The 25670-nt window shown below is 35.0% G+C and overlaps 1 protein-coding gene across 4 annotated transcripts; it reads left to right on the forward strand.

Annotated features, from left to right (window-relative positions):
* The first annotated feature begins 34 nt into the window (after window positions 1-34).
* On the forward strand, window positions 35-25178 carry LOC308626791 (lung adenoma susceptibility protein 2 homolog). Of its 4 annotated transcripts, none has more exons than XM_081252239.1 (9): window positions 35-250; window positions 823-919; window positions 2602-2930; window positions 3638-4420; window positions 4972-5122; window positions 8356-8458; window positions 14673-14804; window positions 16127-16197; window positions 21603-25178. In XM_081252239.1, the coding sequence occupies exons 3-9, from the start codon at window positions 2648-2650 to the stop codon at window positions 21673-21675; spliced, it is 1596 nt and encodes a 531-aa protein (XP_081108365.1). In that variant the 5' UTR covers window positions 35-250; window positions 823-919; window positions 2602-2647; the 3' UTR covers window positions 21676-25178. The 4 variants fall into 4 exon arrangements, with proteins under 4 accessions (XP_081108365.1, XP_081108368.1, XP_081108366.1 ...); XM_081252242.1 differs by having other exon boundaries at window positions 3638-3883; XM_081252240.1 differs by having other exon boundaries at window positions 35-156.
* The last annotated feature ends 492 nt before the right edge of the window (window positions 25179-25670 follow it).

Genomic DNA, 25670 nt, shown 5'->3' on the forward strand with positions numbered 1-25670 from the left:
CCTGCTAGCCCCAGCGCCCGAGCGCCACGCATGCGCACCGCAAGCCAGCGCCATGTTGGGTCAGTTTGAAAGGGAGCGCGGGCGCCGCGCTCGGCTGTGACGGCGGAGGACCCTGCGAGCTAGCGGAACCTGAGGCCGGGCGGCGTCCGGGTCTGGGTGCGTTGTCGCGTCTCCCGTCGGGTGGCAGGCCAGGGCTTTGGGTGGAGAATTGAGGACGTGTGCACTTTTCTCTCTTTCCGGGCCTTCGTCGGTGAGTTCGGCCGGAAAAGGGCGTGTATTTTCGAAAGGCGTCCCATCCTTTGACAGCCCGAGGGGAGGGGTGGGCTGCCTCCCGAGGGAGGGGGCGGGATGAGAGTCCCGGTGGAAAGCGGGCAACTTTAGGGGGAGGGTCGCGGAAGAGGACGGAGAAGACCTGACCTGGACCTCGAGGCGCTGTCGGCGATTGAAGCGGGCGGGGAGGCAGGGTCTTGGGCTTTAGGGGCCGTCACCTCGGCAAAACTGTCTGCTCGCTCTTGTTGTCTGATGAATGGTTTGTGAGAAGCCTGTGTCTGGGACTGTGGTGGGTGGGTGGGTGCTGGAATCCCCAAGGGAGGTGTTTCCTAGTTAAGGGCGGAAGCTTTGAAGCCGAAGATGCTCCGCTGCAGGGGCGCCAGCGATCTTCGCTTTCCAGGGTCATTAATTCTTGTCTTTTTGCTGCAGAACAAACACATGTTCATTTTCATAACATAAATCATAGCTGTTATTTCTAAGAGTTCTTCATTTCCTGTGAGCTATTCTCATTGGTGTGGTAATTTAACACTACGTTCTGTTTTTGAATGAAAGGTAGTAGAGATCTCTGGCCACTCGTGCTAACGTTCTATTCGTCGGAATGATGGATTTCCTTTTGGAGATACACCCGGAAGTGTTAACGGAAGAAATGGTAAGATGCAGGGAATTTGCTTCCAAATAATTCTGTGGCAGAAGTGAGGAGAAGTGGGTGGATAGAGTTTCGTTGTGTTGGTAGTTGAAGCAGGATGATGGGTGCATAGGAGTTGATTAAACTTTTCTTTCTTCTTTGGTGTACTTTTGGAAACTTTGCACAATAAAAATTCAGTTGTGGATTTTCTTTTTGCCTCCTGTGAATTAAGATAAATGTTATTACCCACTTACTGAGAACTGTAATCCAACAGCTTTCCCTTTTAGGGTTTTGTTTTCGTTTTCAAGGTTTTGTAAAATAAATTATAAAATCGGTAACCTGTCCTGTGTTGGAATAAGGGAGGAAACGTTTGGTCAAGTTTGTTATCCAAGCAATATTTACTTGAGAAAAGTTAAAATCATTAGTGAGAGGGGTGAAGAAAGGGCAGAGCTGACTTGGCCTAGCCAGTCTTTAGAGGTATACCAATAGTATCACAGCATTCAGGGAAATCAGAGGCTAAATAACCATTATCTTATGTTCTGCTGCTGCTTGCACTGACTAGTGTCAGCTCTGACCTTTTACTCTTTTCTTCGTAAACGGAAAACTTTCTCAGTATTTTAAAGTCAAATTTGACAGTTATTAAGATTACATTAAAAGTTGTTAAAACTTAAACATTCCAAAAATTATAGCCAAAAATTAAACATTAATTTTATAACATCATAGCATGTGTTAAGTCCTAGACATTAAGCTTTCATTTTTACTTCGGAAAATCCATTGATTTAATTCTAAAAGAATGTCATTATTTACTGAAGCAGTGCCTGTTCACTCTGTTATTTCTTAGGTTTTCAAATATAGATCCTATCGTTGCTATATTAAGGTAGACTGGAATTCTCGCAGTTTTAGTAATGGAAAAACAGATGAATACATTAAGGCAATTTCCAAACTATTAAGTCTCCTTTGAAAGAGAGGTGGGCTGAATCCATTTCACATAAGAATTGAAAATAGTGAGGATAGTATCAAAAATGAATGTCAGAAAATGATTATTGACAGTGTTATTTTAGGAAAAGAACATTTTGCTAGCTCATTATATGGTAAGACTTGCAGTTTATTTCTTTATAAATGAATATTGTAAATTATTTTGTTTTCTCAAGTCTTGGGAGAAGGGGTTGGCTAAAGTTACACATTGGCATTTAAAATGTTGAAGGTGTGTATTCTCCATTGTTCCTTCTTGTTTCAGCTACGTCATTTGATGCCTTTTAAAAATTTATCAAGCACCTACTATGTGCAGCGCGTGGTGGTAGGCTTAAGAATTGAAAAATATTTTGTATAGGGGAATGTTAGGTATTGTGATGTCATAGACTATATCAGCATAAGAAAAGACTGTACATCAGTAGTTTTTAGGACTTTAAAAAAAAAAGTGAGTATTCTTCCCTTGGTACTTTCTATACATAGTCTTAGATGATTTTTGTATACATAATTCCAGGCACATAATAGGTGATCAATAAATGTTTTCTAAATTGATGATGAAGGAATTCACAATAATTAAAACAGATAATCTATAATGTGCATTACCTAAAAATAATTTATAGATAATGGATTTTATTTTTTAAAGAAAGTTGTAAAATGTTTACAGATTTAGTAATTTCTCTGTGTATAGCTATTATTCCTTTTAATTGGAACTTTAACCTTTTGTTTTTGTATTACAGTTGTTTCTAAGAGAAATGAGTAGAAATAACCCATTTTGAGGAAGCCATGGCAAAATTAAATACAAAGTGCAGAGTTTGTTCTCGGGAATCTTCAGTATCTTCTCTGTTAGCAAGCTGCAACCTGAGTGGTAGTAATTCCTCTAACTCTGATGGCTCTTTTCAGTATAAGGATAGACTGTACAGTTCTGCATCTCAGGCTCTACAGGCCTATATTGATGATTTTGATCTAAGCCATATGTATCTTGGTGCAAGCACTGGAAAGATTAACATCGATAGATGTTCTGCTAATATGTCAGCATTCTCCAACTATGTTTATAAACCAAAGAATGGTATGCTTTATTCTTTGTTTTCTTTTTGCCTACCGATTTAAAGCATTTTGAGAGATGTATTGTAGCCTTGGAAAACTAAATGCTTCTTTGGGGTAAAAATGACTTGTAATATTGAGATCTGGATATATTTCTTAAATGATACTGTAATTTTCTGGTTCTCAGGGGTTTTCAGGTAAGATCCCCTTTTGACCTTGGAGGAGAAGCTCATGAAATGTAACTAATAATAGTAGATGGCTGATCCTAAACCCTTAAGCCATTCTGTTATAGCATAACGGAAATAGCACTGACTTGATGGTTCTAGCTTTCATTAACTAGCTTAATGACTTTAAACAAATCTCAGCCTTTCAGAATTTATAGTTGATCAATTCCAATTGATGGGATAGGGCTATATTAGTCTTCCTGATCTGTATTCTGTGGGACAGTAATATTCACAAGATGTTAAGTGTTTTTCCTTGGTAAGGTTTCCATGAATACAAGTTTGGAAAATGCATCTGTTGATAATCCAGTTAACACTTTACTGAGCACTTACAGAATGGCCCCTAGTGTGGAAAAAGTTTACATTCTACTCTTAGAAGTGGAGAATATATTCCAGAAGGGAAAATGGCAAACATGATTCTTAATTCTTAATTTTCATTTACTGTTGAATATTATAAAGTATTTTTATATGTGATACAGGAAGATAAACAGAACTATGCTTTGTTTTTCAGCTTTTGAAAATCTTGATGACAAAAAAGATTTGTCCTTATCCTGTAGAGGACAGACTATTAATGACATGGACTCCATTAGCCTAACAACTGATGATCTATTAAAACTTCCAGCAGATGGATCATTTTCTTTCACTTATGTTGGAGCAGGTCACGGAATTAGAAAGAAAAGCAAGAAACATACTGGAAGACTGAGTTCATCCAACAATGAAAAGAATCAAAATTTTCAAGAACCAGCCACTCTCCTGGGCAAGGATAACTTAGTTACCCCAGTTGTATACACAAATGTAAAAGGAAAGCAGTGTGGTAGGCTGAAAAACCCAAAACTTGTGAATAAGGCTAATAAATGTATTTCTGTACCATCTTTACCTTTTAACAAGAAATCATCTTTTAGGGACAGTTCAGAACACAATCTTGAAAAGAATTACCCAAGATGGCTCACTAGCCAGAAGTCTGACCTTAATGTTTCAGGGATAACGAGTATACCGGATTTCAAATACCCAGTCTGGCTCTACAATCAAGACTTGCTGCCCGATACAAATAGTCAAAGGATTTATCAAATATTTAAAGAAGATCACTGTTCCCGTAGGCATAGTTACCAGGCACAAAGAACTTGTCGGCTAATGAATAAATTAGATTGTTTTGAATATTCTTTTGAACCTTCAAACAATTCACATTCCTTGAGTGATGATAAAGGATTAGTTAATGAATATAAATGTGATTCTGAATGTAGCCAATGTCAGTGTGACAATCCACTTCTCCTAGGATCCAAAAAGCCATTCAGTGGTAATTGTTTTGTTTTGTTGTTGTTTTTAAGAACCAAAGAAAGTGCTGTAAATTTGACCTCACATCTAGGGGTTTTTATGTCATATTCTTGATGTAACCATCAAGTGATATATCTGTTTTGAACTCTTGTGGTCTTCATTTATGTAGCATTTTGTGACTGGAAAATGTCTTTTCTTTTTTCTTTGTGTCACAACAGATGTCACATTTTTTTTTTTTTTTTTTGCGGTACGTGGGCCTCTCACTGGTGTGGCCTCTCCCATTGCGGAGCACAGGCTCCAGACGCGCAGGCTCAGCGGCCATGGCTCACAGGCCCAGCCACTCCGCAGCATGTGGGATCTTCCCAGACCGGGGCACGAACCCGTGTCCCCTGCATCGGCAGGTGGACTTTCAACCACTGCACCACCAGGGAAGCCCCAGATGTCACATTTTAACATAGCTTGCTATTACAGATACGTGTATATTCCAAATTATCTGAATTCTTGTTGCCTTTGTGAGGTTTTGCTGTGCTTTGCATTTATATCTTAAAGAATTAATGTGATCTTTTAAATTAGGTGACAGAATTGAATTGCTTATCCTGAAGGCCAAGAGAAGTCTAGAGCATTGTACTGAAGAATTACCGAAGTCTATGGAAAAGGATGACAGTCCTTGTTCATTAGATAAACTTGAAGCAGAAAGATCATGGGAAAATATTCCTGTTACTTTGTAAGTAAGTTACAATAGAAAAACTATTCAGTTTTCCAAATGAAGAATGTCATGTGAACATCTGATTTATCTTTTAAATAACAATGATAATTGACAGTGGTAATAACATGGTAATTCTGTAGAGCATAGCTTTCAGTGTTGCTTGCTTTAAATTGCATTTTTCATTTGTTACCACAAGATGGCGTAATATTTCATAATCTTAGGTACATTATATAATTTTTGTCTTTTGTTGCACTGTAAAATATTGATATATATTAAATATGAGGAATTAGAACCAAGAGCAACTATTTTGCAAATGGAGAAGGCTATGAAATTCTTGTTACTTTTTTGACTTCAATTTTTTTCTTCCTCTATATTCTCTCCATATATTAGAGTTATTCATTTCTTTTCATTTACAGTTTACTTTCTTAGTCATTATTTTCTGTAAATAATGGCACATTTTCTTGTATGGTAAATGTTTTCAGTTTCTAAGATTGTTTTCCTTTGTGTACTTAACCTTTCTATGCCATAGTTTCTCAGAATAATTTAAAAAGTGTTTACCTAGATACCCGTGAATGTGAGTATAGAGGAAGAATCGAGAGCTGAGGTAGGAAAGTTTCTTTTAGTGACATTATTACATGTATATTCATCAGAAATGCATTCTTGGTAATCCTGTATCCTGCCTTAGGCTCTGATACTTTATTATCTTCAGTTTTCTAATCCTTCATTCTGTTGCAGACAGAGTCTGTTAATTCCTGAATCCTTTTCTTGATTCCTTCTCAGTTGAACATCTTATTTTTCTGCAAGTGGACACTGACTAATTCTAGTTTGGAATCTTAGCTCTGTCACTTCCTTGCTGAGACTCTGTACAAATTACTTCTCCTTTGGGGTTGTGAGGATTCAGTTGATTAGAAAATAAATATACAGCACTATTTACGATAGCCAGGACATGGAAGCAACCTAAGTGTCCATCAACAGATGAATGGATAAAGAAGATGTGGCACATATGTACAATGGAATATTACTCAACCATAATAAGAAGTAAAATTGAGTTATTTGTAGTGAGGTGGATGGACCTAGAGACTGTCATACAGAGTGAAGTGAGTCAGAAAGAGAAAAACAAATACCGTATGCTAACACATATATGTGGAATCTAAAAAAAAAAAAAACCAAAAAGGTTCTGAGGAACCTAGGGGCAGGACAGAAATAAAGACGTAGAAATGGACTTGAGGATACAGGGAGGAGGAAGGGTAAGGTGGGACGAAGTGAGAGGAGCACCGACATATACACTGACAAATGTAAAATACATAGCTAGTGGGGAGCAGCCGCACAGCACAGGGAGATCAGCTCAGTGCTTTGTGGACACCTAGAGGGGTGGGGTAGGGAGGGTGGGAGGGAGACCCAAGAGGGAGGGGATATGGGGATATATGTATACATATAGCTGACTCACTTTGTTATACAGCAGAACTAACACACCATTGTAAAGCAATTATACTCCAATAAAGATGTTACAAAATAAGTAAATATAAGGTACTTAGGACAGTTTCTGATTTATGATGCTGTCTTAAAAATATTAATAGTGGCGATGATCATCCAGAGTATTTTTTGTTTGTTTAGCTTCAATTCCCACTTGTTGGTTCATTAATATCTTTAAAAAGAAAAAAACTTGGGTTAATAATTAGCTCACTTAATTCTTAAACTTATCTTTCATCTTTAGTAATTTCTTATTTTCTTATCAGTTGGTTGTATTTGTATCTGTATTTGTAAAATCCTATAGCTGCAGTACTTTGCTTTCAAATGGAACCAAAATGGGTGAGCAAATCATATCTGAGATGCTTAAATTAAGAGTAAAATTTTTGAATGCATCAAATGTATTTTATAATTAGATACTATGACTTCTGACTTGTATAATTATTATTAATGGTTTGCCCTAGTACCTTATGGTACAGTTGTTGATTTTTGGAAGATTAAATTCATATTATGATGGATATGTTTTACATTAAATTAATGATGGTGTGAGAAGAAGGAATAGACCTGACTTCAGTGTGATAATGACAAATTATTATCAATCTGTCCTCAGAAACAAAATTGACTGGGAAATACTCAAAGGTAGTGTACTGAGAGAGTAACTACAACCAGACAATTTTTTTTTTTTTGGTTTAACTTTTTATAATGGAAAATTTCAAACAAATACAAAAGTATAAGAATAGTATAATGATTCCCTATGTATCCAGCACCCATCTTCTATAATCAGGTAAATGCTTTTTTGTTGATAGTTGGTGGGTGTACAAACTCTTTGGTAAAGAATGGGAGAAAAGACTACTTGGAAGCGAGAAAAAGTTCCTAGTAAATTACAAATCAAATGAGTCAATAATGAAATGCTGCTAATTATTGAGAAAAAATTAGCATTATGACATTTAAATGTTTTAAGAAGATTCTTAGATATCTGAGTACTTGAGTTAGAGCCACATCTTATATTGATATATAAATGAAAAAGATAAAATGAGTTTCTTTATTCTCTGTAACTAATAGAATTTGGTTTGGGGAAAATTTTTACTTTTGCTGGGGATGCCCTTTCCTTCTGCTTGAACATCAAGATAGAAACTATTATTTATTGAGCTCTATTCCGTGTACCAGGTATATAGAGTTAATTTATGCAATACTTCTGTGACATAAGTGGGACTACAAATGTAGAAACTGAAGTTAAGATAAAGTTTTGTGAAGTCATATAAGTGAGTGGGAGTGGTATTTGAACTCAGGAATTTTAATTTCAAAATTGATCCTTCTCCCACTTTAATCTGTGTGCCAGTTCTGGGGGAGAAGTCTGTCCTATTGCTTTGACGTAGAACAGCATGTAACTGCCATCCCAGTAGAAACTTAATAAATTTCTGGCAGTTTTGTGTATTAATATTGAGTAACTAACAATGTTTAATTGGAAAAATGCACTGCTTATTTCAAACAAATGAGCTTTTGGAGGATACTTATATTTGAAGGCTTATTTGTTTAGTTGAAGTCTAATGTCTTCAGTTTCTTTATAGTTTTTCCTTAAAGCTTTAAAGGAGAAGCAAGGAGATAGGGCGGGATGAAGGAAGAAGTTTAGGGAGAAGGTGAAGGAATCACTAAACAGCATCAGTATGAATCCTAATGGTTATTTAGTGGTGACCACTTTAATTTAAATGATAACCATCAGTTATATACTGTCTAATTTTTGTAAATTGGGAACTTATTTGCTGTCTCGTATCCTTAAATCCTAGCAAATCTCCTGTTCCGGTTAACTCTGATGATAGTCTTCAACAAACTTCAAGGGCAAAGTATGCTGACGGGTTCCTTGAAGACTTTTTAAATAATGATAATCAGGTGGGTGATGTTAAATCTTTTTAACTTATTAAAAGAATATTTATGACTAATATATATAGATATTAATTTCTAAGTTATTTAGATAGTATAAAATAAAAAATGACTCAAATCCATTCTTCCCCAACACACATCCATAAAACCATCACTCCTAGAATTATTGATAATTTTATTTTAGTATTCTAAAGTAGAGGGACCTGGGATTGAACTCTACAGGGAACCTAAATTGTCATTACAATGACTTTTTTTTTTCTTCTGGAAAACATACAAAACAGAACCTTACAGAGTAAATTATATTTTCCCATAGGGCAGTTACTTATTGAGAGTTATGTTTCTAAGATGCAATTATACATCCCTATGATTTAAAATGGGAAATTTATTTTCCAGTTTTATAAAATCAGCATATGTGTATCTTGCAAGTAACCCTAAAATAAAGTGTAAATGTGTATATATATACATAAGGAATGATACATAATATGATTTAGAAGTATAAGCCATGGCTGTTAAATATTGAAATACACTTTTGATATTTTAACATCTGGAAGATTTGAGAGATTGAACACTCAAAGCAAAAATTAGCTAAAAATTTTAATACAATATATATCTTTTCCTTCAGTGAAATTTACTAGAGAAAGTAGAGGCTGTCAGAATATGTCTGACCTTAGAGCTCTCTTTTTTTTTTTTTAATATTTATTTTGTCCGTACCTGGTCTTAGTTGTGGGATGCAGGGTTGCAGACTTAGTCACGGCATGCATGTGGGATCTAGTTCCCCGACCAGGGTTTGAACCCCGGCCCCCTGCATTGGGAGTGCAGAGTCTTACCCACTGGACCACCGGGGAAGTCCCTGACCTTAGAGCTCTGTATAAGATACTATAGGAGATGCTGATTAAGTGAAGCTTAATTATCAAATATTTATTTGCCAAATATTTGGATACCAAGCACTTTTCTAGGAACTGTATTCCTAATAGTAAATAAGAGAGAAGAAACCTTGCATCTTGGACTTTTTACTCCAAGTTGGAGAGATAAGCTATATCAAAATGTAATATATAAGGGAATACTACAAATGTTATGAAGAAAAATTACTTGGGATAGAGAAATTTTAACTAGAGTAGGTAGGAATCGCTTCTCTAGTGAGGTGATATTTGCGCCAAAACCTAAAATGAGTGAATAAGCCGTGTATGTACCCACAGGGAAGTAACTTTACATGTAGAGGGAATAGTAAGTGCAGAAACCCCAAGGCAGAAAAGTGTTCGGCATGTTCAAGGAATATCAGAGTCCAGTCAGTGTAGTTCAATCAGAATGAACAAGGAAGAATGGTTAAGAGAGAAGATGGAGAGGTAACCAGGAGTCAGATCATGTAGGTATGTAAGCAATGGAATGAAGATTTTATGTTTTATTTCAGTGAGAGGAGAAGTCACTGGAGTACTTTGGAGGAATGAAATTATCAGATCTACATTTTAAAACATAAACAGGCAGCTGTATGGAACATAGACCTTGAAAGGAGCTAGAGAAGGACAGGGAACCCAGTTAGGAGGCTTTTGCAGTCTTCCAGGATAGGGATTGTAAAGGCTTGGGAACGGTGGGTACATTGGAGGTGGTCAGAAATAGTTAGACTTGGGATGTGTTTTGAAGGTGACCTTGTAGGATGGAGATAGAGAGGATTCAAAGGATGGGTCCAAGATGTTTGAGCCAAGCAACTAAAGGATTGGGTGGTGCAATTTACTTGGGTAAGGAGCGCTGGTAGAGGCACAAATTTGCATAAGTTTTTCAAAGTTTGAGATGGATGACTGTTAAATACTAACCAACTAATCCCTTTTCTTATGCCTTTACACACACAACCTCACTACCACGGTGTTTTTTTATTTTTAAATAATTTTAGATGTACAGAAAGTTGCAAAAATAATACAGGTCGTTCCTGTCACCCTTCTCCCAGCTTCCCTAATGTTAACATCTTTTATCATAATGATCACTTAGGCCCAATACTGTTACCTGAACTATAGACCTTATCCTGATTTCACCAGTTTTTCTACCAATGTCTTGTTGCAGGATCCAGCATTGCATTTAGTTGTCATGTCTTCTTAATTTACTTCAGTCTGACAGTTCCTCAGTCTTTCCTTTTCTGTCATGACCTTGACACTTTTGAAGAGTTACTGGTCAGTTGGTTTTTTTGTAGATAGTTCCTGAATTGGGTTTATCTGAAGTTTTCTCATGATTAGAATGAGATTATGAATTTTTGGCAAGAATGCGACAGAAATCATGCTGTGCCCTTCTCAGTGCATCATATCAGAGGGTTCATGATATATTGATATCATTGGTAATATTGATATGTCCCTTAGTTCAGGCTGCTGTAATAAATATGCCATAGACCAGTTGGCTTAAACAACAAACATTTATTTTTCACAGTTCTGGAGGCTGAGAAGTCCAGATGAAGGTGTCTGGTGAGATCCTGCTTCCTAGTTTGCAGATGGTCATCTTCTCCTTGTATCTTCACATGGCAGAGAGCGGAGAGGGTGAAAGCTCTCTGTTTCTCTTCTTATAAGGGCACTAATCCCACTCATGAGAGTTCCACCTTTATGACCTAGTTACCTCACAGAAGCCCCTCCTCCAAATACTGTCACATTGAGATTAGGCTTCAACATTTGAATTGTAGGGGGACACAAACATTCAGTCCAGAGCAATATGTTAATACAGTAATATGTAATATATAAAATTATATTAATACTTGTGATGTTAGTCTTGAACACGTGGTGCCTACTGGTTTTCTCTTTAGTAAAATCATGGTTTCCCCTTGAGATTAATAAATATTGTAGGGGAGATACTGTGAGACTATGCAAGTAGTCTCAAACTTTCATCTACTAATTTAGTATCCATTGGTGGATATTGACTTTTTGTCTGCATTATTAATTGAAATTCTTGTGTAATGAAGAGCTATTCCTTCTCCCCCATTTATTTATTAAACTATTTATATTAGGACTCATAGATATTTATTTTATTCTAGGTTTAATACAATACAATATTATTACTTATTTTGTTGCTTAAATTGTTTTAGTTTAGGCCATAAAGAGTTGCGTCAGGTTGGCTCCTGTGTCCTTTTGACATGTCCCTATGCTTTTTTGAGCACTTCTCTGAGGAGCCATGGTTCTTTTTATTGGAATATGGTATTTAGAAACTAAGCTCTAGGCACTAGGTGTGCTTATTGCTGCTGGATTTTTATTTATTCTAGACTTTCTCAGCAGGCAGACTTAGGAAACATAAGTTTACTAAGCCATGCATGCACACATATATATTTGTATATCTATTTACATATGTATATTTTATATGTAGGTATAAAATCATGAGTTCGTACTGATACTACTGATTCTAGTCCAATACCACAGGGTTTGTTTTAGCCCCTCTGTTCCTTATTTGTAACTTCTTTCTCATCTGGTGAGAATCTTTACTCTTATTATCTATAATAGGTTTACTTAATTTTTCAGTCTTAGCATATGCATAGTTTCAGAATTGCTAACCCATACTGCTGTAAGAAACACATTTACTAATTAGATGATATTATTTGTGTATGGTTCTTTTTGTCTTTTGCCTTACAATATCCAGTCAAACTATTCTTTTCCAAAGTTACCGTGGTTAATTATTTTCTGCCCAGCTCCTTTCAGTGTGGTCATGTTGTTCATTTGTAATGCTGTTAGGTGGCTCATTTTTTTATTGTGTAAATTGGGTTATTCCCACATTTTATGTGGTTTAAATAATTGTTTTTTGAATACATGAAACATTACTATAGTTCTGAGAGTCAGAGCTATACTATACAAAAAGACGTACTCAGAGACATTCACTACAAGGATTTAACGAGAAGTCTCAGAACAAATTCTATCAAACATGCCAACGTTTATTAAATATTGATTCGTGAATGGCACAGAACAGTTCATATAATCTGTTTTGTAGTTTTCTTTTTTGGTATTCTGACCACAATTTTGCCTGAAAAGTTCACTCAAGGCAGACATAGCAAATTGCAGAGGCAAGCTTTTGTAACTTTTATGGTTGGCATTAGGCAACCTGAATTTCTTCTAAACCAGTGGCTGGATGCAGATCATTTAGAGATAATGCCTCAGGTGCTGTCTCCAAGGTTGTAGGAGTATAAGCGGAACTGGATCCTTATGCCCTGTTTCTTTTGCTTTCTTTCTTTTTTTTTAAATTTTGGTAAAGTATATATAATATTTACTATTTTGACCTTTTTTTTTTTTTTTGCGATACATGGGCCTCTCACTGTTGTGGACTCTTCCATTGCGGAGCACAGGCTCTGGATGCGCAGGCTCAGCGGCCATGGCTCACAGGCCCAGCCACTCCGCGGCGTGTGGGATCCTCCCAGACCGGGGCACAAACCCGTGTCCCCTGCATCTGCAGGCGGACTCTCAACCACTGCACCACCAGGGAAGCCCTGACCATTTTTAAGTGTATAGTTCTGTGCAATAAGTACCATACCTTCACATTGTTGTGCAACCATCACCACTATCTATCTCTAGAACTTTTTCAGCTTTACCAACTGAAACTCTACCCACTAAACACTAACTCCCCATGCTCCTTTACCCCCAGCCTCTGCTAGCACCATTCTACTTTCTGTCTCTATGAATTTGATTATTCTAGGAACCGTATATGTTTTAGTCTGCTGAGGCTGCCATAACAAAATACCATAGGCTGGGTGGCTTAAACAACAGATATTTGGTTCTCACAGTTTTGGAGGTGGGGGAATCTAGATCAAGGTGCTGACTGATTCTGTTACTGGTGAAGGCTTTCTCCCTGGCTTGCATACAAGCCATCTTCCCACTTTGTCCTCACATGGCCTTTCCTTGAGCTCTTAAGTGTCTCTTTATGAGGATACTAATCCTGTGGTTTCAGGGTCCCACCCTTATAACCTCACTTAACCTTGATTACCCCCTTATAACCTTATCTCTAAATACAGCCACATTCAAGGTTAGGGCTTCACCATGAATTCTGGAGGGGGACACAATTCAATCCATAGCATCGTATAAGAAGACTCATACTATATCGTTCCTTTTGTTACTGGCTTATTTCACTTAGCATAATGTCTTCAAGGTTCATCCATGTTGTATCATCTGTCAAAATTTCCTTCCTTTCTTAGATTGAATAATACACCATTGTGTGTATGTATCATGTTTTGTTGATCCATTTATCTGTTGATGGACACTTAGGTTGCTTCGGCCTTTTGACTATTGTGAATAATGCTGCTGTGAACATAGGTGTACAGATATCTGCTTGAATCTCTGCTTTCACTTCTTTTGGGTATATACTCAGAAGGAGAGTTGCAGGATCATTGTGGTAATTCAGTATTTAGTTTTTTGAGGAATTACCATACTGTTTTCCAAAGGAACTGCACCATTTTATTACATTCCCACACCTTGTTTCTTATACCCTGTTCATATAACTGTGGAGAGTGCCTTTAAAATCTTTTTGGCCACTATGCTTAACTCCGTATATATGTTATACTGTCTATGTTGAAATATTTTAAATTATAGACATCTTAAGAGGCCTATTTTCCACTTTGTGGATGATTATCAGGACACAGCAACTCATTTGAAAGATGTAAAAATAAAGGTAAGACTTTTAAAAAGAAGTTTGAAAATATCCTGTACAGGTTCTCTTAACTGACCACCTTATGTGTTTAAGTGCTGTTGCCTTCTTTGGATGCAGATAAGATCAGTGGTAATCGATGTGTGAGTGTTTTTAAGGTAGCAAGGAATGTGTGGTCCATAAAGAGGTGAAAAACCAGCATTCCCTGTGTGAAAACGTATTTGGAAGTGTGCAGAGAATATGATATTTGAAATTCTAGTCCTTGTTCAGCTGATAACCAGCGTCATCTACACACTTGAAAAGAGCATATTGACTTACCTGCTCTCTGAGGACCTTTCAGTTCTAAAAATCTATAATTTTAAGTGTACTAAGTGAATGCATTGCAAATGTAAACATGTACCATTCATTTTAAAAGAACAAGGACTGGGAAGGATGTGCCAAGCTGTTGATAGTGATTGTCTTTAAGTGACTGGGTAAGGGGAGGTTTATGAGTTACAGTTTTCATTTGTTGGAACACTTTATTGACATGTATTGTTTGGATTTTGCATTAATTTTATATTGTGGGGAAATAATACAAAATATAACTTTTCTCCTTCTGAATTTGGATGGTTCATTCATCTGTTTTAACTTTTAGAGCTGTACCCTTTCTGGAGGGAAACATCATGGTCCTGTTGAAGCCCTGAAACAAATGTTATTTAATCTTCAAGCAGTGCAAGAAAGTTTTAATCAGAATAAAACCACAGAGCCAAAAGGTGAAATTAAACAAGTAAGCACAAACTTAATTTATGAATTGAAATCTATGAATGTGGATTGAGATCTGTGAAGGATAAGATTTCCTCCTAGATCTTTCTTAGCTTGACCTCTAACTTTATGTTAATAAGCATGATATTAACACAAGTCGTAGATTTGTACTGTTGTTATTCTTTTTTTTAGAAAGTAACTTACTCAAATTTAATACTGTAAGATTTTTGCAGTTGTGTACCCCTGAATGGATTGTCCTATTAAGTTTATGGTTATAAATACAACATCGTATTTAGATATGATGTTATTAAAACTGTAGATGAAAGGATTGTAAGAGTTGTTTTTTAATGCCCGACAAAAGTATTCTGTCTAGTCCAACTTCTTGTGTTTATATTTGAGGTGGCCTAGAGAACCTTTCAACATTAGACTTCTCCCCATAACCTTTGTCATCTGAAGTTTAATTTTGTTACCATGTGTTTATTGACTCTTAATACGGTTATGTAAAGTTTTATTTTAAAGTAATTGTGTTTTTGTGTATTTCCTAGGAATTTGGAAATCTGTTTCTGCTTTGGGCTGATATTTCATAGGGGTCGAATTTTCCTCACAGTAGTGTAGTGTTTACAAACCTAGCTTATGTTCTCCCAAGCCTGATTGTGAATTCTAATTCTGCCACTTACTAGCAAGTGCGGTATTTGTACAGATCACTTAACCTCCTTAATTTCAGTTTCCTCTTCTGTAAAATGAGATTGTTGAGAAGACAAATTGAAACAAACTATAGAAAGTACTTATTTATAGTGCTTGGCACCTGGTAAAAACTTAATGCCTGGAAAATACTTAGTACATTTTAATTGATATTGTTTATTTTGTTATTCAGTAGAGCTTTACAAAATTCAGTTTTCATCACAAGTGAGTGTACTAGATTTTAGGAACTATCACATGCTACTCACTTAAGTTGTATTTCTTAATTTTTCTCCTTACATTCTAATGATCATAACACTAACATACAGTGCAATCCATCCTTCTTTTCCTTCCCCTTTTAAACATTCTTGAGATAAAGCCTTGTTCAGTAAAGTCATAGTTTCAAGCCAAGATTTGATATTTAATGAACAAACATTTAGAAGCATACTTTAGGACAGTTGCAAGATGAAAAAGTTGTAGTATTTTTAGAATAAAAAATATATGTATATATTTAATGCTTTACTGAAAATTATTTGCTTAGAATTATTTCCTTGGGAATGCAGACAATATTTTTAATGTTCTTATTAATCACACATGTTAAATAGCATTTAGGTTTATAATTATATAATATTTTCACTGTTTTATTATATTTGGTGTTTTTAATAATAGGTTTCAGAAGATGATTTCTCTAAATTACAGTTGAAGGAAAGTATGGCTCCTATTAATAGGTCACTTCAAAAGTAAGTGTTCTCTGTTAATTTCTGAGTATGTTATGGATGCAACCATCTCTGATTGAAATCAGAAGGTTACAGGATGGAATTAAAGTCGCTGGAAGAGGAGGTGTGCTAGGTATATTTAAGATTCTTGGAGCATATTGTTTAATCCTGAGATTTTCTCTTAAACTTGCGCTATTTTCTATTTAAAATGTTCTTAGGACCTAATGAGATAACTGTAGACACTTAAAATTTAATAGGTGTGAATGGCCTAGGGAAATTCTCTTTTCATTTCTGAGTAATACCAACAATCTGAGATAGTATCGGTGTGGATCTTCTGGAAGAACAACTTGTACGTGCAATGTGTTGTCATATATTCCCTCTAGAAGAGGTAAATAATCCTAAGTAAGTATATCATTATGTGACATATCGCCACAGAAATTTAAGTGGATGTGATGTCCTGGATATAAAGATAGGTCTAAATGCCCTAAGGTGTTAATCTACTTATTTTCTTAGTTACATACCTTAAAAAGTTGGGAAGAATTTCCTACAGTCATGATCTTGGTAGAAGAGATGAGTATTTATTTTACAGATTTGATTGTGTGAATATGAAGTGCCCTCAAAAGATGGAATACTGAGTTTAAGATTTTTTACTTTGTAACAAACACCATTTTGCTTGACTGTAAGTGTGGCTAAACAAATACGGTCTGCCTTTTGTCCTTTCAGAATTTGCTTAGGATTCTCTTACCTAAGGAAGCAGTGGAAAAGTGAAACACTAGACATGTAAACTTATGACTCTAATTGTCATGATATATATGTATCATTTTTGTTTTCATTCTTAAAAAATATGTATATATGTGTGATTTTTTCCCCCCTCTACTTCTAGTATTCTGGGTAGAAATAATGCCTCTTTCTTTGTAGCTTGACATAGTCTTGGATATAGTGTTTCATATTTAATAGGATTCAGTGAATAATGATACTAATAACTAACATTTATTGAACATTTACCAAGTATCAGTGTTCTGAGTGCTTTTGTATGTAATTCATGTGCTCTTACAACCCTATGAGGTTAAGTACTATTATTATCTTCATAATACAGATCAAGTAATAAAAATCAAGTAATAAAGTAACTTGCCCAAGGTTACATAGCTAGTAAAACAGCACTGGGATTCAAACCAGACAGTGTGATTCTATAGCCTATGTTCGTAACACTCCTCTCATTAGTGATAGTGGTACATTATCCTTTTAGACTAGGTGCAGTGCCTCAGTTGATTCTCTAGGATAAAGACCCCATGCCCGCTGTGGCCTCTCCCGTTGCGGAGCACAGGCTCTGGATGCGCAGGCTCAGCAGCCATGGCTCACGGGCCCAGCCGCTCTGCGGCACGTGGGATCCTCCCAGACCGGGGCACGAACCCGTGTCCCCTGCATCGGCAGGCGGACTCTCAACCACTGCGCCACCAGGGAAGCCCGACCTCAAGCTTTGATACTGAACCTGTGTCATAGACTTAAATGTGTTTCCCGAGTTAAAGTTCATACCCTGGAAGATGTTTTTCTCGGTGAAAATGAACCCTGAACCATAAGTAATTAAATAACCACAAAAATTGATACTGATTATAGGTGCTTTTACCATTTTCTGTAATTTTTTTTGATAGTAGTAACTTCTTTCTAGCGTAGGCAATCAGTAGTTTGCTACATATAGAATGCCATTTTTAGAGAGTGAGATTCATGTTTTGTTAGATGGCTTTTAGCTTTTGATTCTGTTGGAGTAGCTGAAGCAATCTTAATTTGGCTTTTACTTTACATTTCAAAAGTATTATCAGTAAGGCATTTTTACTGTTAGAAAGTAAGTTTAGACTTACAAAAGCATGTTAGTACATTTTTCCCCATTATTTTCAGTCTTTAGATTGACTGTTTTTAGGATAATTTAAAATTAATTCAGTCTCAGAATTCCTCTTTCTAGACTGCAAAATGTTCTGTTTAGATTTATGGTCTTTTCATATTTTAAAATAAATAGACCCAACTTTTTCAGAAGTTACAGATTTTACCTTGGGTGCTTTCTTATTATGTTTCTCCCCATTCCTCAAATAACTGCTTTTCTTTCTAACTGTTTGGATTGCTGACCAGTTTTAAAATATCTTTCATTAGCCTTAGGAAACTCCAGGATCTTAGTATGGGTTCTTTTTATTCCCTTGGAAACTCAGTTTTCTTATGTTCTCTCATTAGAAATAGCTGAGAAAGATTCATTGGATCTGAAGTATAAAATGATTGGTAGCAGCTTAAAATGTTATTTTTCCCAGAGGGATTTTGCTTTTAGTAGGAATCAAAGTTGTAATTGTTTTGTATCCCTGTAACACTTAGCTTTGTCTTATGCATTTACATACTAAAATTATTATCTTAAGGCAAGTGAAAAAATTGTAGTGTTTGAACAAGGTCCTTTTCTAGAATCTTTTATTATTTCATGTAAGCTTAGGCTGGTTGTAAAAAATGAGCAATTGTATATTGCTCGCATACTATAAAGGTGAGCAGTAGTAGACAATTGCAGAATCATCAGTCATCCAAAAATAATTTGTTTTTGGCTTCAGAATGTGTTGTTTTACATGTAATTTGGAGATGAATGTGTAAGATTTTGTAATTCTCAATACTAAAGGCCATGCTGTGAAAACCAAACTTAATGATAGCTGGAAAATTGTCTCATTTCTCAGATCTCTTTTCTTGCTCAATTTTCTGGTCTTCATTCTACACTAGGGATAGACAGAATTAGCTCTCAGACTTGCAAAACTTGACCCTAAAGCAAATATTTTTCTTTATTCTAATGTGCTCATATTTTACTTAGATCTAGGAAATAGTAGGCAGTTTGTTCTGAAAAGCCTTTCATTCAGTTCTTGCTGGATACTAGGCTGAATAGAGGCCAGTAAACATAGTATTTAAGAGAACAGCCAGTACAGTAGTACTAGTAGAAAAACGAATGTAAGATGTCAATGAGTAATATAGCTAAATTGCCATCACATAATCAGTGTTACTGAGTTTCTGTGGGTTGATTAGTATTTACTTGAATGATCATCAATAGATACATTGTCACAATAAGAAATGAGTTTTTTAATTTCAGTTTTTAAGGTGAATGACTATTCAATGTTGTAATACAACCCTTAGGTTGATGTTTTCCGCATTAGCCTGCTTTTTCATTTTTTGAGCGCAGAAAATCAAGAATAATTTCCTTCTACAATTTTATTCTTCCCTTCTCCCTACACTTAACTTTGAAATACCAATCACTTTTGATAGACTCTTCTCTAAACAGATCGCTTTATTCTCAAAACGGGAGATAGAGGTTAGATGAAAGGAACTGCCAAATGATTGCGTAGCTGAGGTAGAGAGACTGAAGATTTCACACTTCTACTTAGCTTTTTTATCCCTTCCCATTATTACCCACTCCCCTTTCTATCTGACATTTTGTTTTAAAGACATAAAATATACTACGTGGGATTAGAAAGGAAACCAGTTATAGTGCATTAACTATGAAAATATTAAAATACATTTCTAATTAGTAATATATGCTTCTCTTTATTGCATTTAAAATAAGACAATACATTTAAAATACAGGTAAGTTAAAATTCATTTTGTAAAAACATGTATTAGTGTGAAGGCCTTTTGCATAACTTGAATAAAAGCATTAAACCATGGTGTGCTCTCTTACTTACCTTTCACATATTGATCAGCAAACAATTAAAGAAAGGGAATATTGGAAGGCATTGATGTCTGGGTTACCAGTGAGACTTCACTATTTGATGGATGAAAACTAGACTTAAAGTTGTCTAATAGTTGGCCAGTTATGTCATATGAACTTTTGGACTGTAGACAGAAAGACTTAGAGGACGTATGTTTTAGCAGTGGGTTTAATAACTTGTAATTTTGTAACTATTATATAACTATTGTAATTTTGAAGTAGTGATGAGTATAAAACATACTTGCAATGACTATAATGTGATATGAAAATACCTCTGATTTCTATGGCATATGAGGTCACAGATTTTGGCTGTTGCTTACATTCATAATGGAAGGAAATGCTAATTTAGAGATAGCATTTTGTGAAAATAAAGATGATTTTTTCCCCATCCAATTTCATAGACCCTCTAAATCTAAAGGATCTGTTGACCCTCCGATTTGTAAACAGTAACATCAGATTCTAGCCACTTGTCATCTTCTTTCTCTTGAGTAACAGCCTGAAAAGAAAAAGGAAGATAAGCCCCAAGTATATTTACAGATTATCTTCTTCCTCATAAATATGTCTGTAGGAAGAAAATAATTCTTTAAGTAGAGAGAGATTACTGTAGGATGTAGAAATAATAAAGTCTAATTTTACCTCTGATTGCTTAGTAACCCTGGGTGAGTTATTGTCATTTAGTTAATGAAGATGACAGTCTCAAAAATTAACAGAAGCTGCCAAAAGGATGGCAGAATTCAGATTCTTAATACATTTGAGTAAAAGTGTCTAAGAAATAGAGTACAGGGAAATAGACATAATGCAGTAATTAACACTATTAATTTCCTCCATCTCCTTATCCTTGATAAAGTGGAAGATGTATTTTATTTAATATACATCAATTGAACCTGTGTTGGAGACTGTAGAATAAAGTGTTGTCACCACCTTTCAGTAACTTCTCACTAATTTCTCACCTTAGAGATTACTGGTATATTATTTCTGTTTTTCTTGGTCTCTTATTTATCAGAGATCTGAAATATGGTTGATTAACATATTTTTGAGTGATCCTCAAGGATCTGAAGGGTAAGGGAGAAGGAAAGCTGGAAGAATACTTTTAGAGGAAGACTGGAAAGTTAAGGGCTCCTATCTTCTTGGTTTGTCTGAGGGATGATGGAGAAAAACCAGGTTGTTGGTATAATACTACGTTATTCAATGTAATTGTCATTTGTTTTCCCCCATGCTCAATAAAAATGAGTTTTCCTCAGTTGTAACTGATTCTTTAGTGCTGTTTAAATTTAGCTGCCTTGAATGTACATGTTAAAAATGAATTATGTCCTTTACTTCTTAAATGATATACACAGTATATCAGAAGGTATCATTTCATTCTGCAAAGTACATGAAAAAGATGCTTTAAGTGTGACACAAATGATACCTATTATTGTTTCTTATTAGGCTACTTGGCACACTTTCAACAAAAAAAAAACCCTTAAATGTCAAACATATAATTTTTTTAAGTAAGTGTTTATATTTTTAGATGAATTATTTTAACCCTCAGTTATTCAGATTGCAAGGTTTTGTAAAGAAAAATTTTCAGTTTTGATACTAAAACTATTCCATAAACTTATCTCTCATACTAATTTTGAAGTTAAGAAACAATGTAATCACCATTTCTTTTTGCATTACCTATTCATTCCTTAATATTGGTTTGTAATGTGTTTTATACTTTTTAATGAAGGGCTTTGCACCATTTATCTCGCCTGAGAGACCTGGTTGATGATTCCAGTGGGAAACAGTCACCGAAAATATGAAGAGGAAAATAAAAGTCTAACCAATAAATAGTCACCACAGAACAAAAATGTATTTTTTTTCCTATTGCTTAAACTGACAAAGTAATTAGAAGCCATATATTATTCTGTGATTGGTTCAAGTATTATGTATTTTTTAAAAACCAGACTTGACAATGTCCATAGATTTTTGTGGCCTATCCTCATTTTGTGCCAGAATACCAGGAGGTGAACTAGAAGGACCCATACTATATGTCCTAGTCTGACTTTGGTCTTCAGGCTGTCAAATGTCTAATATTCAAAGATGGATGACTTCCGTTCTTGAAGCTTACATGGACTTAACCTTCTTCAGCATCCTCATCATTTTATCATCTGATTCTGGATCATTAAGAAGCTTTTCCTGGTTTCTATCCAAAATCTCTTAAATAGACTCTTTTATAAAGTTAGTATCCACTTAAGGAGCTTGAGGAATGTCAAAATTGTTATGGTGTATCTTAACCATATGGAAGTATGTTACTTTCAAGTTTCATAAAGCAAACATTTAAGAATATGTTATATTTGCAAATAACATTAATTGGTACAGTGCTAAAAGGATGTTTTATATTGTGAATTCCAGGAAAACCTCATTTAATTAATGCTTTGATTCTATGTAGGATAATCTTGACAGTACTTGACAGTTTATAAAATATTTTTGGGGGGATATTTGAGATTTTAATATTTTGATATTATTTCCCAGATTTAAGTTTTGAGGTTAGCTCAAACTAGTAAAAACTATATCAGTGGCCAGTTGCTTTATGAAATTTGATAACTTAAATGAATATGGAAAATTAGAAAAGTGCTGAACTTTCTTTAAAGCAAACTTTCTTTAAGGTTTGTCACTAACTAGGACTGAACAGAGCTCTATAATTTTGCAACTTATACCAAGTGAGCGTCTATTAAGCAGGAAACATCTTTACCAACAAAATGAAGAAATAATTCATAAGCCATGGTGAAGCATATTAAAAAAGCCTGATGAAATTAAAGAATAGGTATGTATACAAATAGTACAAATTAACACTACCCAAATTGGAGCGTTTTTGCTAATAAGTAGCTTCACTGTCAAATAGGAATTCCTAAGTACATTGGGTCAAAGAATTTTCCCCCCCAATTTAAAGCACTATCTAAAGACCTTTGTTATAGAACTTACATGTCAAAGACTGTGGAGTGAAACCTGTCTTTTTTCCTTGCCTAGTGAGTCAGTCACTGTACTATTCTTTTTGCCCAGTTTAAGAGTCACTTGCTAATAAGTTTGTTTTGTTTACTCTGTGGAGGTGTTTTTGCCGCAGACATTCTATTTCTGATTATGGTCTTCTGCTTCACAGCAGATAGTTTGCATACAATCAAACAAGACATTACTTTGATGATTGAAATGTGGTTGGCCGTTAAAAGAGCAGATAGATTTTAAGTGGATGAACATAGATCTGAGCGGAGCATGTTCCAGTGAAATCCAGTATTCCACGAATTCTAAAGGCAGAGCAGACAAAGATATCAGATAATTACATATTATATGTTGATCAGATATAATATGTTTAGTATACCTAGAAAGCATCTCCAAAGGGATTATTATGCTTTGTTAACTCTGAGTAGCACTGATCTGGTTAGTGCTCCCATTTGCAAGAACATATATATCCAGTACTAAGTAAGATAAGCCTGTTCTAAAATTTTGTTATAACTAGTATTTTAAGAAACTTGATTATACTTACCCTAGAGTATTTTTCCTTTTGTATTAAATATGGAAGTTTAAGTTTTTTAGCAAAAAGAACTTTATCTAAATGATTAATTCTAACCTTTCAAAAAAATATATAGGAGATTCAAACAAGAAAAAAATGTAAATGATAAATGTTCAATAAATTCTTTAAGGAATTCATTTAGTTAATTGTTAAATATTTCAGTATTTTTTATTTTGAGATTTCCAGAGGAAAAAAAGGAGACAACAGTATTGAGACTGCTGAGTTGGGAATTTAAAGCAGATGAGAACAATTAGATTTTAAAAATAGAATTGTGAATATGAAGTTTTATCAACCTTTTTCTCTCTTTTAGGTATATTGAAAAATATTAAATAGAAAAATGATAAAATTTTAATAAGACATTTCAGATTTTTAGTTGAACATGAAAAAATTTAACCTAATTCCAAAAATTATTTGAGATCAAGGGATAAAAGTGTGATGCATATGTGAAGACTTGAAACTCAACTGTATTTTCTTTGTTATCAGTAAGAACTCTCAGTTTTTTCTGGGACAATTCATTTCAGCTTCATAGAGATTTCTGACCAAACTGAGGAACTCTGTCTTCTTGGGTTTGTTTGGGTTATATGTCTCTCTAGTTATGTTATTTCTTGTTGAAATTTATAAATGTGGATTTGGGGGGGTTATTATTTTGTATTTAATGTTTGGGATAATGTCTTGTTAAATCATATGCAGTTATACCAAAATGTTGCCTGAAGATAAATCATGACAAGATTTCTTTTTTTCCCCCCTGTGTTTTGAGTATGTGGAATCACTCATAACTTTGAATTTGTTTCCTTTTTTCCTGTCCCACCTTTCACTATGTCTCAGAACCTCTTTGTTAGAAGTGCTTTCAAGAAGTAAATTTGACAATAGGTGAAAGGGAACAAAATTCATTTCAACAAAATAGCATGAAAGGGAACAAAATTCATCTGTGGCTAAGATCATTTTCCTTTTTTGAACAAAAATATTAGTTTTTTGCCCTCCCAGTTTATTCTACATTGTCCTTATGGTAGACCAGACATGTCTGCGTAACAACTTTTTTTTACAATGTAGCAACTTCGTTACATTAACCGAGACTAGTCCATTTGCCTCCTAATATTTATTTCACCCTTAACCATTCTTCCCCTCATTTTCAGTTCATACATCCAAAGACATCCTGACTAGTGTTTACAAGATACTGTTGTACACACCACCACTGTAATCTTACTGATTTATTTCAGCAAGTTTGCTGCAGCTAAATTGCTTTACTCAGATTCTCCCAAACTTTCTATGTATATTCTCACCTTTATGCATATTATTTCCCATACTTGAAGTACTCAGTTTTCTTTCATTCTGGTTATTTAAAGCTTACTCTTCCATTTCTTTAAAGCTCTGACAGAGTTTATACTTACTTTTCCAAACATTCTCACCTTCCAAACTCTGGTAGGTTGGCTCTTCATTTTCCTTCCCCATTGCTCATTTAGCTGTTATATTTCTTGTTTATGTTTTTTATATTCCTCTTGTAGCAAATTTGTATCCCTAGGGGAGAAAATGTCTCAGAAAGTATTAGATGATTGATTTTGTTTTGTCTCCTTGATAGTGTCTCTTACATAATGATGTATAACCAGAAACATGTAAATTTAAAGTGTTAATTGATAACTCTAAGCCTGATTTCCTATATAAGGTTGTAAGCTCAAGATAGGAGAAACCATGTCTTTTATTTATGTGATGTCCTGCAAATCCTTTTTAAAATGAGGTAAATTAAACCTATTATGGAAGAGATTTCTTTTTTGATATTGCAGTTTATCAAATTAACATTTTTGTATTTTGGATGACTTGGCTATAAGCTTTCTAACCTCTTGAGCCCTGAAAACTTTTAAGATTTTTGAGTTTTTATATATTCTGCATTTCATCAGGTACATGAACTATTTTACAGATCTAGGACTAAGTCTAGGGAAACTTTCAGTGGCTGGTTTTCATTGTGTTGCTTCTCTGAGCCTGGCTTGATGAGAAACTATCAGTCTGGGTCCAATCTAGAAACAGAAACCACACAGTGATTGTAAACAAGAGAAGCTTAATCTAAAAAAAGTTTTAAACTGGTCAGACTCCCAGGAGTTCAGCATTTGCAGCAGCTGAAGAAGTGGTGTTTCCCTGGACCTGGCTGCCTCCCTCTCTCCCGGGTTCCACAGGGGGAAAAAAAGTTTTAAATTGTGACAAAAGAGATAAGATATAAGAGAGCTCTATATGGTACCCCAGAGGTAAGGGAGAGTACTC

This window comes from Mesoplodon bidens, assembly GCF_964165515.1.
Source record: "Mesoplodon bidens genome assembly, chromosome: 13".
Lineage (NCBI taxonomy): Eukaryota > Metazoa > Chordata > Mammalia > Artiodactyla > Ziphiidae > Mesoplodon > Mesoplodon bidens.